Source organism: Micrasema longulum, unplaced genomic scaffold (assembly GCF_059751315.1).
Source record: "Micrasema longulum isolate JH-2025_06_02 unplaced genomic scaffold, ASM5975131v1 h1tg001639l, whole genome shotgun sequence".
Lineage (NCBI taxonomy): Eukaryota > Metazoa > Arthropoda > Insecta > Trichoptera > Brachycentridae > Micrasema > Micrasema longulum.
In genome coordinates this window covers 325,295-342,772 of record NW_028278819.1, presented here as the reverse complement: position 1 = coordinate 342,772, position 17,478 = coordinate 325,295, and the positions used below count along the sequence as shown (strand labels likewise).

At 30.4% G+C, this 17,478-nt stretch overlaps 1 protein-coding gene across 2 annotated transcripts in view; it reads left to right on the top strand.

The window, feature by feature from the left end:
* Positions 1–17,478, top strand: part of LOC148274497 (uncharacterized) — a 250,939-nt gene that overhangs the window by 118,642 nt on the left and 114,819 nt on the right. The window contains exon 1 of one of the 2 annotated variants that reach the window (XM_088237033.1): positions 3,568–4,347. The exons of the other annotated variant lie outside the window; for it this stretch is intronic. Coding sequence (XP_088093159.1) covers positions 4,292–4,347 — 56 coding nt within the window. The 5' untranslated portion in view covers positions 3,568–4,291. Of the gene's footprint in view, positions 1–3,567; positions 4,348–17,478 lie in introns of those variants that run through there. 2 annotated transcript variants of the gene reach the window in all.

The window sequence follows — 17,478 nt, the reverse complement described above, 5'->3', positions numbered from 1 at the left end:
GGTTCCAGATGTTTAAAAGAGATATCACTTCATATAAAAAACATTCATAATGGTTTCTAAGCAGAATGTTTTCGTTGTAAGTTTTCAAATTCTGCTGTACGTTTTTAGAAAAATATAATATTTTTTACGGATTTATTCAGTCCATTCAACAAAAGCACACATTTCCTTAGAATACATACAGAAACAATTAAAATAAAAAACAACCAAAGAAATAAAGAGCTAGGAAAAAAAATACTACCTCAAGACAAGAGCTGGTCTATCTCATAGTAATTATTAAATTGGCCGTCGAATGGCCTCAAAATGTTGGTGAAAACATACTATAGAAATTGAATATTTACATCTTGGTATAATATCAATAGTAAAGGAAATAACACATACTTCGAATACTGAATATGAAATGGATTTCGATTAATCAATTGTATTTTCAAAATCAATATGGATATTGACGAGAAATATTTTCAAACATAAATTTAAAAAAGAACTTAAAAAAATACATCGCTAGAAAAACGCAACATGTTTAGCATTTACAGTTGTGACGTGAAGATTTGTGACAATGTTCTAAACAAATTTGAATGAGCAGGAATAAATAAACATGAATCGTGACGTATTAGGGCGTGGCTAATGAAATGACCGTTTTTGCGGGAATTCAAAATTATTAATTAAAAAATAATTTTTATGCTACTAGAAATTAGCAAAAAAAAGTATTTCATAGACCTTTTTTACTTGAAAAGTGGAAAAAAAACTGAAATTTCCCTATTTTAGTATTGTACTAGCGCAGCGTTCTGTCCTGCTCGGTCAGGCTGTTCACGGAGCTGGGACGGAACAATATTGTCATATCTATTGTATTATCCACATGTAAACGATACAAAACAGAAAAGAAAACAATCCCCTTCTTATTGCAGCAAGTATAGTATACTGATATCTCGAAAATTGGATACGGAAATATATTTTATCTTAACAATGAAAATATAAAACATACCTAGTGATTTCAAAGTATTTAAATATCCCACAAACTATGCGACCAGGCCGGTATCTCAATAGATATAAAGAAATGATTAGAGAACGTGTAAATTTTGATATTTTCAAGTCTTATGACCATGGCTAGTAGAGACATCGGTCTTTTATAACATATATTTAACAAAATTATAAGAAGGTCGATTCCAATAAGATTAATAAATCTTATTTTTTCTAAATTCTGCTCAATCTAATTCTTACTTTTCATGGGTAGATCTATCACTCCTATAAAAATAAATATAATAGATCTTATGTGGTTCATAACTAAATAATTTACTAGCCCCTTTCTGGTTATCTAAATTAAAAGTCAGGATAGAGTGCAATAAGTGTATTATTGAAGTGCTTTACGCACTTTTAGATCTAGTTATTTTTTGTGAAAAAAAAAATGGTTCCATGAAATTCGTTTGAGGTTGATCGTCGCTATTTTCACTACACCGCAAGGCTTGTGAAATAATTCCACTTGTATTAATATTTTATACGAAGGTAGAGCATGAAGCAAGGATGCTTTTTGTAGAACTACCCTCCAGTTTTATTACTATATTCAAGTTTTTATTACTGAAAAGCGTGAAGAAAAACCGGTGACACGAAAACTGGCAACAGAAACAGGAAACTGTTTAAAAGAATTATATTATACCTACGGTTACAATAATAATTATCATATTTAGAGCTTTATTTATTATTTGCCACTTTTTTACTCTTCACGATAATTTTGTAGACAAAACATTGTTATGGTAAGAACGCCTTAATAGACCACTTTTTGCCATATGAAGTCAAGATGAGGCAGGTTTTCATTACCGGATATTAAATGTTTAATGAAAATGAATTTTGAAAGAAGGTAATGGAAGAGAATATTAGTTTCAAGGTTTTTCGGCTTTATTACCAACATTGGAAGTCCAAAAACGGACGCAGCTGCTTCAAAGAGCGTTCTAAGGGTGCAGCGATCTGGCTCAGACACGTGTTGCGGAGGCGAAAAGTGCCAAAACATACAAATTACTAAAGAATCTGCGTTAAGGACTAAAATAATCATTTTATTTATTGTAAAATGAACAAAATAAAATAAAATTACATTTTTTAATCGCCTTCAAAATCACAGTAATAAGAAAATTCCCTTGCGATGAATTTTTCGTGAGCTTAATAAAACTATAATAAAGCACACTATATCCACTATTTTCATGGCAAACTCTCGTAATAAGACTCTTATTATGATCTCCTTCGTCTTCTGTGTTCGAGGAACTCTAAAGCATTCTTTCTGGTAGATTTTTTTCATCACAAGCGGGTTGTCTTCGTCGGGTTTTTTAAACCCCTTATTCTTCATCGCTTTTGATCGATGGCTGATTTTCTGGTAGTCTCGGTTAAAGTAGCAATTCGATAAAGCTTTTATTTTCAAGTTATCATTTTTCACAGACCACCATTAGATGGAGGTTTCATTTCCTCAGGAGAACACTCATAATATGATGTGGTTGTACTAGAGTTAGATTTGCAGTACATTTAAAGTATGCATTCATATAAAATTACATTTATTTAAAAATTTACTTACTTTTTATGCATTTTTAAGCTTTCCTCGGGTTAAGCTATAATAATTAACAAAAAAACTTAAAATAAGTAGTAATTGTATATTACACATATGACACATATATTTTAAGTTACAGTGCAATGCTCGATGATCTCAAGTATGTACCTACGTGGCATGTTAAAAATGTCAATTTTATAACAGATGAATGCTCTGCAATATTTAATTGAAGAAACAAGGTAAACAGTGCCAAATGCTTCTTTTCAGCCCGAATATAAACATTTTGAAAAATAAAAAAAAGTTGTTGTAAAAGTAATACTCGCTTAAATATAACTAAATAAGTTATTCGAATACATGATGGAATAATGCATTCAAACTAAGAAAATATGTCAAATTCTTTGCAATCCGAAAAAAAAAACTTTTTTGGCAAAAAATAATCTACACGTTCGTGTAACCGCTTGGTCCGACGAACGGCGACAAAATCAAAAAACGGGCATTTCACTTGTGGCGTTGTCCATGAGAAGGATGCATGCGCTTTGAAAGTGCACATAGATCAAAACACACCAGGTGGCACTTCTTACTCGCGCCACTTTTCTGTCCACCCAACCTCACTTAAGATACTACGTGCGGCTGCTTATTTATAATTTATTTCGAAGTATACGAAGTAAACCTACGCACAGGGCGCAGTTCAAGCATATGTAGATGCTTTACGCTATTTGAATTTATTTAAATGTGTACATAAAAAATTAATTTAAAACAGTACTTTGCAATGAATCACAAATGTAACGCTGGAAAAAGTAAAGAAATGAAAAATCAATCAATACAATTAAACAAAATGTCCATTAATGTACAAGTTAAAAGGCGTTTTTTTTTATAATGCTTGCCCGGGAATGTCGCTGAGATTCCTCTATTAACAAATTAAAGTAATTTTTATCACGATACAAAAATACGGCCGGCGCGCCGTGGCGTTGTTATTAATCTGACGTACGTACCGTTACACTTAGGTACCGATGTTAAGTATTTCGCTGTGTGTTGGTGACGTTGCAGTATGAATTGACAATTCGTTCCGTCGTTTCGTGGAGTAAGGACGAGCCGCGGGTAATTGTGCTAGGTTTTCCCGGTAGAAAAAGGCTTGCGAACTGTGTTTTCCACTGAAGTTTTTCCGGTGAGCGTGTACTTGAGCTACTGAATGCGAAACGTGCAGGTTTTTTAAACGTCAGCTCCGGAATACGGTATTCAAGATAAACGCAGCGATGTGTGTACAGAAAACATCAAAAAAATAAGGGGCTTACAAAGAGAAGTGCGCTTAAAAGACTAAAGTACCGAAGAAAGTATCATATTTCAAAGAAAAGTAATTAAAACGTAGTTGAAAATAATAAACTAATACAACAAAGCGATACAATTGAGTTGTGATTCGAATTTGATTTTTAAGGATCATTTAAAAATAGTTACCTCAATTCTGTTTGTTTCAGCAATTCATATCTTTTTTTTGGTATCAAAAACACTATATTTTAAAGCAATGTGCTGTTTTCAAGCAAAGATTTTAAGTAAGTCGAACAATTTCCGTTTGAAGAAACACAATTTTTCTATTACTTTTGACGTTTTTTCATAGTTCGTATCGTACGATTGTCTGTTGATTGGTCCGTGTAGTGATTTGTGTTGAGTGTATTGTGTATCGGTGTGGTGTCTGATACGTGCAGGGCTTGACAATTGGGAGGAAGTGACGGTCCGTCTTGTATTTACTGTCAGAGAATCAAAGGATCACCAATGAAGGAGCCGGTAGCTGATTCAAATATGATTAGTTTATTCAACCCCGATACATGGTTTGTATGAGAAATATACTATTTTATTTTAATAAACTTTAACAATCCGTTGTGAAAGCTTTTAAAACATTCAAGTATGTCAGTAAAATGTCGGCAAAGATATTGTAATTTAATATAGAAATAAAGGACAAGTAAATTAGACTCCAAGAATTTGGGACTGACTTCTTTTATCGCTTCCGCGACCTCTCCAAGAGGGGTATTTTCATTATAAGAATAAAAATATGAATGAAAAATCCTTTATAATGTGAGATGAAATTAGTTTCATTTTGGTCTTGTATTTAACATTTTACCCTTTACAGGAAAGATCAAAAGGAAATATTTAAAAATAAAACTATAAACTATTTATTCATTAATAATATTGACTTAACTTCAATTTTTTCATAAATTAAAATTTATCTCCTTTATAATAAACTGTCTGAGTGTCTTATAAAGGGGTAATATAACAAAGATATTTTTAAATTATTATAACTGTTTCTATTGATTAATAAAAACATTGTTGTTTACGTTATGCCGTAATACATATTTATAATACTTATTTTTAATTATGAAAAAAGATAATATTATCTAAATACTAATTGTAGATTTTTTTTTGCTAACTAAATATTTTTCCATGTTTATAATTACAGATATGCTCAGTTATTTATTTGTATGAAGAATGTAAACCCAGTCATAATCTTCAGTTAGAAAAACATATTGGCTAACCAAAATCCGGTTGGGATAAACAAAGTTATATTTAAAAGTTATATTTAGATAACAATACATTTAACATGAAAGCAGTGAAATTAATTCAATTAAAAAAATATTTTTATGTTTTAAAGAAAATGGAAAAGTTTTTGAGGACGATTTCATCAAATCATTTGTGATGATATACTCATGTGTTTGTGTCAACTTTGATTATATTGATTTCTTAAAGTAGAAAATACAACCGTTTGATTGATTTATGCGGCTAAATAAGGAAATCGAATGAAGATAAGTTAGCCTCGTAGTGTGGTGGTTGGCACGAGCGTGTACCTGAAGGTCCCGGGTTCGTTTCGGGTTGATTCCTGTTAAGGTTGACATAAAGTACTAATTAAAGCTGGACGTAAGGCTGAATCACCTTTCCTTCATGTCACAGATGACCGATGTACGCTGCATTAAGTGTACCAATGTAGTGCCCTATGCACAATCGGACGAGGACAGGGTTATGATAACCATGCAAAATGTTTACAAATACGTTTGCATTAAATTACAAGTACAAAATATGTAGGTATGTACCTAATTCTTATTTATAAATTAATCTATATAAAAACAGGTGGTTGGGAGGAATGTGAAGGGAGTTGAATTAATTTTGTTATTAAAACGAATTAGTGTACTGTAGTGCTTACACGATGATAATTTCTATTATTTACTTTTATTTAAATGTTTATTTCTTTTGTCCAGTAAAAGTGGAATTGTCCAGAGTAATGAGTGCTAGACGTTATCCGGATATCAAGGAATTCAAATAATTAGATTAACCTTTAAATAAGGCAATGTTTTGAAAGAAAATTCTAAATTTACTTTTAAATCACCTTTTCATTGCTTTTGAATTCATTCAGCGACTTGGAATCACATTAATAACTAAGTTGAACATGTCCAGCAAAGTTACTTGCTTTGACGAATAAATTTTTACTCGCTCACACGACGGCGGCGTGAGCTCGCAGGTTTAAAGAACAGGCAACCTAGGTTTAGGTTCTCCTAAAGTAGTGGTCTCCAAACTTAAAAAGGATATGAGTTACTTTTAGAAATTGAACTTGTCTGGTGAGCTACCTTTACAAATTCTCTTTTTATTATCACCCCTTATCATACCATACATGATATTTTTATATTAGTTTAAATAAATTAGCACATCAGATTAACAATAAAACATGAAATGCGAACTTTAAATATTTATTTATAATCAAAATAATAATTTAAAATATATTATCATAAAAATAAAAGTAAAAATAAAGAGTAAAAATAATTACTGAAAAGAATGGGATTCTCTTTTCTCCACATTTTTTTCAATTCTCAGTGAGTACCGAGATGCAAATCTGTGTGCATAGAATTAATAATAGTTCAGAAACCGCATACGCACATCAAACAGAAGGCGACTCAACTACTCATAAATGAGTAGGTTTAGGTTTTGACTCATTAGTTTCTTTTTAGACGTCGCTCAGTATGCAACTCCTGATTTGAATTCAACTGTGCCGTGTTGTGTCCTTTTAAAGTGTAGAAATACTGCTAGGATCTGAAAGAAACAAGATGCAATCACATTTCATGTGTAATCAACAAATGAATGTGTAACAAATGCATTACTTAAAATTGAATTATTTTTCCATCTGTCAGATTGTCGAAGAAACAAAAGGGAAATTTCGTTAGTGTTTCCAGGGTAGTAAATTTGTTTACCCTACTTTGCTCATCTAATGAGAGAATTCATGAAAATTGGATCTCGGATTAAACAACTCTGTGGTAGACATTTGACCGACATTATATTCGAAACATCAAATATTATTTAACATGATATAAAAATATCCGTTTTATGTAAAATAAAATTTGTTTTCTATTTTGAGTTTAAAGTTCATTAATTCAATTACTCTTATTAAATGACCCTTTACTTATCTACTCTGTTGTATCAATCAATATTTCCGCGTGCAAAATAAAATTTTAGAGAAATTAACAAATTGATTTTTTTTACCTTACATTTGTGTTATGATTTTTTTTCTCATCAAGCAACATTACTCGGTGACTTCACGAATGCGAGAAAGTAGAGCATAGTTGGGGAATTATTGGACACAGTCCGATGTATTCAAATATGATTCTGCGCTTCTTCTGGACTATTCTTAATTCTATGTCTGTGAGAGTTCAATAATAAAATTTACTAGGCAAATTTAATATCCTACGCAAGCCACCGAAAAAGTCTCGGTGAGCTACCGTGTGGCGCCCACTGTCCCAAAACAAAAGCAGCGCGTTTCCAAGCCAGGTCCCCGCCGCATCCTCAAGACGCTTGTTATAGAAGCTTAGTTATTATAACTTTTTTTTTGTTTCCTGATAACGATCCGGATATTTGGCAATCCGGGAGACTGGAGTTCAGATAAACGGAGTTCTACTAGAGTTCTTTTCTTCTTCGGTAACCTTCATAATATAACCGAGAAATGTCAAAATATGTAATTGGTATAATTTATTATCTCAATTAATTGATCCCTTTTTTAACCCGTAGACTGTATCACTCTTCAAAAAAATAAAAAAGGTTAGTATTATGATTAGTAAAGAAACTTTAAGTGAAAATACTTCAACTAAATATTAGTAAATTTCAACTAAATATTAGTTTATAACGATTTACCGACTTTTTAATGTGTACAGGCTTCGAAACGTACCTGTCTTTTATTTAGGACTCAGTACATTAACATGAGGTTCAATGCGACAACATCCCTTAAACTGTGCAAGTCATAAAATATTTTCATCAATAGTGAGATGATGGTAAAGGTTACGATGTATTTAAGTGTTTACATACTAATGTAGTGTGAGTCCTGACGAAGAAACAGCAACGTCTCAAACCGGGAGATATTATAAATACGTTAACTGGTTACATACAAATATTAAGTAACATTAATTTATTTTTTTACCCCAAAATCAAATTATTAATACAATCATGACTCATGACACAACTAATCATTATTTTAATGCTTAAAATATAAGTTACAAAAAGAAAATGATAAATTTTCCACAGTTTTAATAGTACAAAAACCAGCTTCCGCTGATTCAATATAGAATTTAATCTACTAAATGTTATATTTAAATATTTTTGCAAATAACCACTTACCAATTCTATGTCTACCGGTTTTGAGACGAACCCATCTCTTCGTCAGGACACCAATTAAACATGCAAAACCCACTATACACCTTCGCCATAGTTGTTACACAAAAGTATAAGACTACGATGCCGATTAAAAACTGCATGCTTTTAGCTGGCAACCCTTACATGCACGCATTAGTTTATGAAAATGTTTGATATTGTGGACAAAATAGTTGAAAAAAGAGGAAGGGGGTGAAGAGAGTGGCTCGAGTTGATTAGTTATAGGATGACCATTACAACAGAATATCGTACAATATGGGACTATATTGAAAAGTTGTTTGGTTATTGATTAAAGGGTCATTCTTTTTTAAGCCTTCTTAATGTAAAATATTTCCATTTGATTTTTAATCCTTTGTTATTTGTATGTAAGATTTTAACTTCCATATTTTAACGTCATTAAAATTGATTAGGTGACTTGCGAATCCGGAGAAATTGTTTTTGTGAAGACTCCTTATGTGACACAAATATCAAAATTATTCGGTGTTCTTTTAACGTAAACGAAAGGACAAGAATCGTATTTTCCTCGTTAAACACCAATTAAAATGCAATATTTATATATAAAAACATTTACTAAAATGTTTGACCACAAAGCTAATGCATTAAATACTAATAAATTTTATTTTATTTTTAAAAAATCAAAACATACAAGTATTTAAAAACATTTAGTAAATTGTTTTAATAAATTTAACGCAAATAGTAATAAATTTATTTTAATTTAATTATTATATCAAATCATAAAACTTTTTATTTTTAGTATAGTATTTTCAAGAAGATACATATGAACAAGAAAAACACATAAAACTTTGTCTCAAAGACAAATAAGGGCAATAAATTCATAGTATGCAATATGTTTAAAAACACGATTAACATATAGGACTTCGAGCTAACCCATGCCAATCCATCTTCATTCCACACTGTGTTAATGGCGAAGAGATTTACAAAAAGTCGAGAGATCTATCCTAAAGAATTCCAAGTTGTGTGACAAATTGACTAATCTACATATTCTGGACATTGGACAATCTCACATACATTACTTATTTTATTTAAATTTTAAGTTCGAGCGTCTTTTATGGTCATATTTACAAAATATTTAAAAAGAATGTGTAAAAAAGTTACACATTTAATTATTTTAATAATTTAATAATATTTTTATATTTGAGTGTAAAAAAAAACTGATGTCTTGTTTCCCGCCGTTTTAATTATACAAAAACAAATCCTCACAGTTTTAATATTACGAAATAACTCCCCTTAGTTTTACTTGTGTTTTCAATAAAACTCCTTTTTGTCTTAACTTTTTCATCCCATCCTTTTCTCGGAGCAAGGAGGGAGCGATAGAACTTCTAAAATGAATACAAGTCCTGTGTAAGTTAGTTTTGGCGAGCCATTGCTCCCAGCAGATCCATGAATTGGCCGCAGTACGGGAAATGAATAAGAATAAAGTGTCCTTGGGATTACTTTGGACGCGAACTTAGAGCACGGCCATTTCAAGTGATTGGAAGGAAACGATATCGTGTCTTATTTACTTGAACGGAATGGTCGTATTTGTCTACTCAGAAGCTGACAATTTGTTGCTTTGAAAAATAATTTAATATTATGTTCAATAAATTTGTAACGAGAGTTCCATATGAAGCTAAAAAATCTTTGGCGTTCATTCGTATTTGTGATATTTTGCAGTCTTGTGACAATAATAACGCAATTAATAGTTATTTCTAGTCTCAATGCATGTATGTAGTATGTATACGTTCAAATTTAGTTGCTATGAAATCATTTGTATGTGACGACATAAGTAAAGTTGCACTTTTAATGCAGTAAGATGATGATTTTTTTTACGAAATGTAAAAAAAAGAGGATATTAGTAAATTATTTTATATTCATTAGTTTTTTTAAGAAAATCTTGTATTTTATAAAGTTCATGAAAATCACTAAGTACAAATGTACGTACTAACAAAAATATATTATTTTTGTGTAAAACAAGCATCTCATATATTATCTGGAACTGTTTTTTCTGGAGACTTATAATGGGTGGGGAATCAAAAAATAAAACGTAATTTTCCTACTTCAATAAGAACCATTCTCTAAAATTTTTGCATGAAAGTCAAAAAAAAAATCTTTGTCATGATTGGGTTAACAGATTTCATTACAGTGCATATGACCTGATAGGTTCGTTGATATGGCCACTTTACAGGATGTGTAACATTTACCATTAATTTCCATTTTTTGATATTTCTTTTGTTAATATTTCTGTATCTTTTTCTTTATATGAGTTTATCCTTTTTTTTAAAGCGTCTTTGGCAAATGAGATAGAAAAATACAATTGTAATAAGAAAAATACTTTCTACCACGAATTTTGAGTTTCTGTTATCTTAATAAACTAAATTTATTAAACTTTTTTTTATCATAATTATAATTCAGTTCTACTAAGAAACTAAATCCAATAAAAACTCTTCTTGTTTTCACATACCTAAAGTACGTTTAAATGTTTAATAAAAATATGTAAATGTGTCAGTAAACATACATTTTTTACTTGTATAGGCACGCACATTTGGATGATTTATATTTTTTTTAAATACGCACAAATACGAAAAGTTTGATAATTATTTAAATAGGATTGGGGTTTTGGTTTTGAAAATATTTCAACCGTTCGTAATTATTTTCTTGATTTCGTGTCAAAGAAATATAACTTAAACGAAAGTGCACAGCACTGCGTCAAGTTCACTGGGGTGACTGAATAATAATCCTTTACTCTATAATTGAAGGAAAATGGCTCGAGATAATCACCGACTAACATGTTATAGTTATACGTTTCCTTAGCAAGAAACAAAACTGCCATTCCACCGAGATCCTTAACTATCAAATTACTTTTCTTTTGAGTTTTTCAAATTAAGCATTACAAACTAAAGTTCATGTTATAAAAAAATATTATTATCAACGTAAATAAACTTGATCTAGTTGAACCTTTCATCATCATTATCAACGTAATTCCCCTTCTAGACCCAGTGGTGCATTAGTCTCTGCGTTGGTATACTAAACACAGCGTACTTAGAACAAATTTGTTTTTCATTAAATTAAGGTATCAGTCTTAAGCAGATGCTAGTTCAGAAACAACGAAATAATGTAATGTATTTTTGAAAACTTTTAAAATCAATATTTTACGGCCGCCTTGCCTGGAATCGAAACCAAAAACACTAGAAGAGCTGGCAATTGCACCTACCAGATCACTACGAGGCGGACTTTTTTCCACCCGATTTCCTTGTTCAGAATTTTTACCCAAGTACTACCCATCGAGTTAAAAACCTTTGTTAAGTTTTTTGGTTCTATTGGGTGTTAACATAAAATGAGCACCAAATGTAAAAAAAATGTCAAAGATTACACGTCACTCGGAAAAAAAAAAAATTTTATAAGATGTTATGTTTGCTTTTACGTTGTATACGTTGTTTTACTTAAAGGCATGCTTTTAAATTGAATGTCAAGTAGACAAAAGTGAGAATTTCTGACATCTTCTTTTGTTCGCTTTTAATCAAGGGAATAAAGCTGCTGGCAATATTTGCGCAGTGCATGATAAAGATGTATTGATAAATTTTTGGCTAATTCGTTATATTTTTTTTGTGTCCTCTTGTTAATTTTATTTGTAAAAAAAGACGTACGCAAATAATGTTAGTATTTTATATTTCAAACATAACTGTTTTTTTTATCGGCTTGGAAACATTTAACCTTTTATAGAGCAAAAACTCTCCATAGGCCGGGGTTTGTCAGACCCCAACACAAGTCGCGGAACCACAACCCGGTTCATTTGCTATTGCCTAATGAACGTGTTGCATCATGTTTGAAAATGAATGTATTGAATGAAAATAGACAAATAATTCTACATAACAACAGTTTTTTATTCGGAAAAATAAATGAAAACACGAATCATACAAACAATTACATATCCGTATTCGCAGTCATAAACGGTCAATGGCTAATTTAATGACGCGCAGCAAAATACGTTTGATGAAAAAAAACGCGATCTTTACGACCGATCGATGTATTAACATTTTAATTCCTGAACATAGACTTTGTGAAGTTTTTTCCTTTTGAATTGTGTTATTTAAAACTTGAAAACGATTACACATTTTTCTTGTTTTTTTTTTTAAATCTTTTTACACAAAAAAAAATAGTACAAATTTGTACCGTCAGGGAATAATAATTTTAAAATTTGTTATGTTTCCAATGCGATATTTTCACTTGATATAAGAATCAAACCACAAACATATTTATTTTTTTAATAACTTGCTATCATAATTATAATATTGGGGTTAGTAAACGAGTAGTAACCATACAAAATCAAAAGGGTGACAGCTCAGAAGTACGTTTTCGAACATCAATTACTTACTTAAATAGCCAAAACAACTAAAATATATCTAAAGTACCCACAGTAAATCTCTTGGACAATTAATATCTTTTGCTGATGATACAGTTTTAATATATAGTGCCCTAAATTGGATATAAGTTTATGACAAAGCTAACAAAGATATGATGAGAGTAAACAATTGGTTGAGCGGCAATTTGCTTACTCTCAATGCAGACAAAACAAAATTTATCTGTTTCAGCCCATCTTCGGTGGGACAACCAAAATCCGGATATGAATTAAAATTACATAATTGCATAAGTAATGTTACTTGTAAATGTACAATATTGGAAAATGTCACAAGTATAAAATGTTTGGGTTTAAAAATTGACAAATTCGTGAGATGGAACCTAAAAACTGAAGAAATTTCTAATAAAGTAAAACGTTTGATTCATTTTTTCATACCTTAAAAAAATATACTAAGGATAAAAGATTAAAACAATTGTATTATTGATTGATAAATTCAATACTGACGTATGGTCTGATTGGCGGGGAAAGCTGCACTACAACGAATATGGAATTTTACGTTCTGGATATTTGTCAAAAGTATATGTTGAGGTCAGTAGCGGTCACGCATCTCAAAAGGGAATAATACACAAAGGTTTGCCATGCTCATAATACAAGACACTCCAATAAGAATCTGATTCTACAGAGAATAGTCAATACTTTTTTAAGCTTAATGGAAGCAATACTATTTGGCCCGAGGCCCGAGCTTATATAACATTATCCCAGATTCATGGAAATGTGGTGGGAATGCCAGGCTAAGGAAGGTGTTGACTACATTTTTAATTTGTTTTGGTCGGAGAAATTGTTGTCCGATGTAGAAGGACGCAGGCTGATTTCTAGTTTTACTAGTCATGCCTTAGGATTTAGGGATTGAGGAATTATTTAAATGTTCGTCGTGTATTTATTATTAACTTTTAAATCTGGAAGTACGGCACACATGGGCATATTATGATATTAGAGAAAATACATTATTTACTGCCATATTACGGGGAAGCTATCCCTTGTTAGGCACTTGAAATGACTCACCAGAAAAAAAAAGTATTTTCACTTTTAATACTCAATTAATCAATTGTTTAAATAATTCAATGTTTATAATAGTATTCTGTAATAAATATGTAAAAAAAAAATTTCTCCATTCTGTCATTGTTTAAATCTGTATGCAAAAAGTTAACTACAGCTTCTCTAGAAATCCAAATTCTCAGAAGAGATAAATTAATGATTTTTTGTACAAAAAATATTTAAAATTTTTCAATAAGAGGCTTTAAAAAAAACTGTTTTTAAAATATATCGGTACACATCACAAACACTTACACTTTAAAATAATAATTCTCACAAAAGGGGGGTTCTGCATGTTACTGAGAGAAGTAACAATAAAAAATAAATAGATAGTCTTTATTTTAAAATAAATTAAATGTGAATGCTATTTACCATGTGATAGAACATGATAAATTTGATTTTGACATAGTAAAAACTCAATTTCTTCATATTTGGAGTTACCGTAGTTTACTTCTCGCGTACAGAAATATCCTCGTCGATCTGCTGACTTTTGTGAAGTACAAAAGCTAAAACCTTTATTGATGTCAGTGAGAGTAGTAATACGTGTTATGATTCATATCATTAATTGTAGTGATTTCGCACTTATAGATTACGCAGACAGGGTATAGTCTAAGCTCATAACCGAGTTACACAGTTTAAACCCGCGCTGTGCCAGCGGGTACCCTGCAAAAATAAAGGGAAATGTAGATGTTTAAACGTAAGCAGGATGGTGAATAATGCACAATGTGTAAAGTGGCCCCTTAAACCGACCGTAAGACTTTTATATTCCCTCCTCAAATATGTTTTCTCCTTCTGTTGCAATAAATTTTTATCCTTATAAATCCCTAAGTATTAAATTTGAGCCCCGTTTAAAAACATTTTGACATACTCAAAACAAGTGGTAATTACGTTTTGAGTTTCATTTGATAACTATCATCTTAATTTGATGCAACATAGAGGGATAATATTTTTGACCAGGGAATACGGAAGCTTTGGCATTTACAGGGCCTACGACATGTCATCGACTGGTTTAAGTGGTAACGTGGTAATAATTCTCAAAAACATTTTGATGTAAATTACTTCGTTGGGAGGAAATCTAGCCTGTCTTAAAACATTTGTAAATACATAAAAAAATGATAACTGTCATCTTATATAATATGTAAATATATATATTTTTTAAATATTATCTACTTATAAACTGCTTGGAATTATGTGTCGATTTGGGACGAATAATTAATGAAACAAACATGTCACAACAAATATTTTTTTAAAATCAAAACCATAATAAAAAAAAATACAAGTCAGATGAATATTAAAAGAACAAACACTAAAACGTAAAAAATATTGAGATTAAAGAAAGTCAAATATTTCAAATATCATTAAGGAATCTCTAATAAATAGTTTTAGTTCTTGAGAGCATAATACGCTATTCTTTAAATAAACCCTCTCGGTACGATAAAAGAGAGGTGCCTCTAATAAATAAAAAAAATATTAAAATGCATTTTTTTATATATAATATTTTGTTTTCGAACACATTTCACATAGTTTTATTCCAAATTACTATCGCAAATGGAGCTAACGGGTCAAGGTTGTCCGTGTCTTGATTAAACTTTATAACACTTTCTGACATTATGAGGTTAATAAATGTCAAACTTTGTTTGAAAACATTAATTACTTATAGTTTTTATGTCTGCTGGTCTTGGCAAATCCAATATTTAGATAAGTTATAATAAATGTAAAACGAATTATGGAAACACAACTCTGAAGAAGATAAAATTTAATGGCACTCTTTCCTCTTCTACTGTACCCATTTTTCTGTGAGTTTGTTGAAAATATTATATGTAAAGATTTGTGTTAATTTTTTCCAAATTTTAAAACGGGTTTTTTGCTCTACAAGATATTTCGCATCTCCTTCTGTTAGCGTTCAATCCGGGGAATTAAACTGCCAAAACCGAGCGAAATATTCACTTAGAATTGTTGATTAATTTATTATTAAATAACGATCAAACATAATTGACTAATTTGCTGTATTTTTTTTTCTTTTTTTTCTGTTTATTTGAAAAAAAACGGAAACGACATATGTTGATACTTAAAACTAAAGTCATCGACATATCGTAAGGCAAAAATAATAGAAAATGGTTAGTTAAACCAAGTTCAAAAGTTTTTCTTAAAACGGAATATGAAAATAGAATTTTAAATGTAAAATAAAATAAACGAACTAATACATTGGCTTTACATTGAATCCAGCCGGATGAAGAAAATAATTATGTTTGTAAAATAGAACCAGAATCCTAGACAAACGTTTTTCACTCGATGGCTACTCTCTGGTGGAAATTACAAAGAAAGAAATCAAGTGGAGAAAAGTGCGTCTAACGGTGTAGTGGTTAGGGCATTTACCGATCATATTTGAAATTCTGGGTCGATTTCAGGGAAGGTGGACATGAACAATTTATTTCAAAAGCGGTTTTACACTGCAATTAAAGTTTAAGACTAAACAGCTTACCTTTAGTTAATAGATGATCAATAAACTCTGAATTTGGTTTCAGTTTCAGGTTTTTTTGCATCATTAAAGAAGAAGCATTATATGTTGAATAAGGAAGATGAGTAGTTTTCAATGTTTTAATGTACTATTATCACATCGTTAGTTCTCTGTTTTTTTTTTAGTTTTGTATTATTGAAATTAGTCCGCGTGTGACGAAGTTATATTTCTCTTCTTCTCGATGAGATCTGCTGATTAGTCAGTCGACTTACCGTAAACCGGAAATCTATAGAAACTATTATCATTGATTAATTAAAAAGAACTAGTAACATCGTCCAAAATAATGCGTTTCTATTAATATAATTTTTTTTTACCTAAATTTTCAAATTACTTCGCCGTAAAATTTGTTGGTCTAACTTTTACCCCGCGTAAAAGTTATTTTTAATCCAATATTCCATACTGCTAAATGATTGAATTTTCCCCAAAAAACAAAGAAAAATCATTAAAAAACTGAACACTACATTACAATGATAACTGCTATAATAATTTTCATAAAATCAATACTGGTTTTCACATTTTCCCGGAAAAATTCTGGGCTAAAATCAATATAATTCAATTTGATTCTGATAGAAATTTATAGTGAAACTATATCTCATAAAAACATGTGATTTTTTCATTACTATTATTAACACACACAATAACATTATTGCATAGTTGATAATTTTTATATCCTGACAAGTCGGGTAGCAAGCTAGAAAATTCCATATTAAGTCGGGATTCTTATATAATAAATTAATAGATAGATAGATTTAACAATATTTTTATCAATTTCAACGATTAACGAAAAATGCAACGATACGGTTAATTTTTTTAATTGTTATTATTTCATTTTGTTTAACGTAATTTATCTTTTACTTCCTCTTTCTTTGTTTTCTATTTCCTTCATTCCATATTTTCCTGTCCCATCTTTTGTTAATTTCCCTTATTCTCCTGATAAATTTTAGGCATGTTATGTTTCCTATTGTTCTAGTGCCGTTGTCAGACTGCGTTATTAGCGCAGGCTAAAAAAATCAAGGCATGCAGAAATTTTATTATTGTCAAACTTTGTTTATTTTATTTGTACCATGCCATGACTGAAAAAATATCAACAAACTACTGGGTTGATTTCTAAGCCGTTAGTGTTTTAACAATAGAAAATTTGAAAAGCAGACTATGTATTATGTTGAAGAACGTAATCAGTGATCTTAATTCAATTAAATATGATCGTAGACAAATTACTAACCGTACGATTATTTAAAACTTAAATTATAACCAATAATGTTTCAACTAAAAAACAAATAGCAATAATATTTGTTAAAGAGCAAGTTTTGGCAA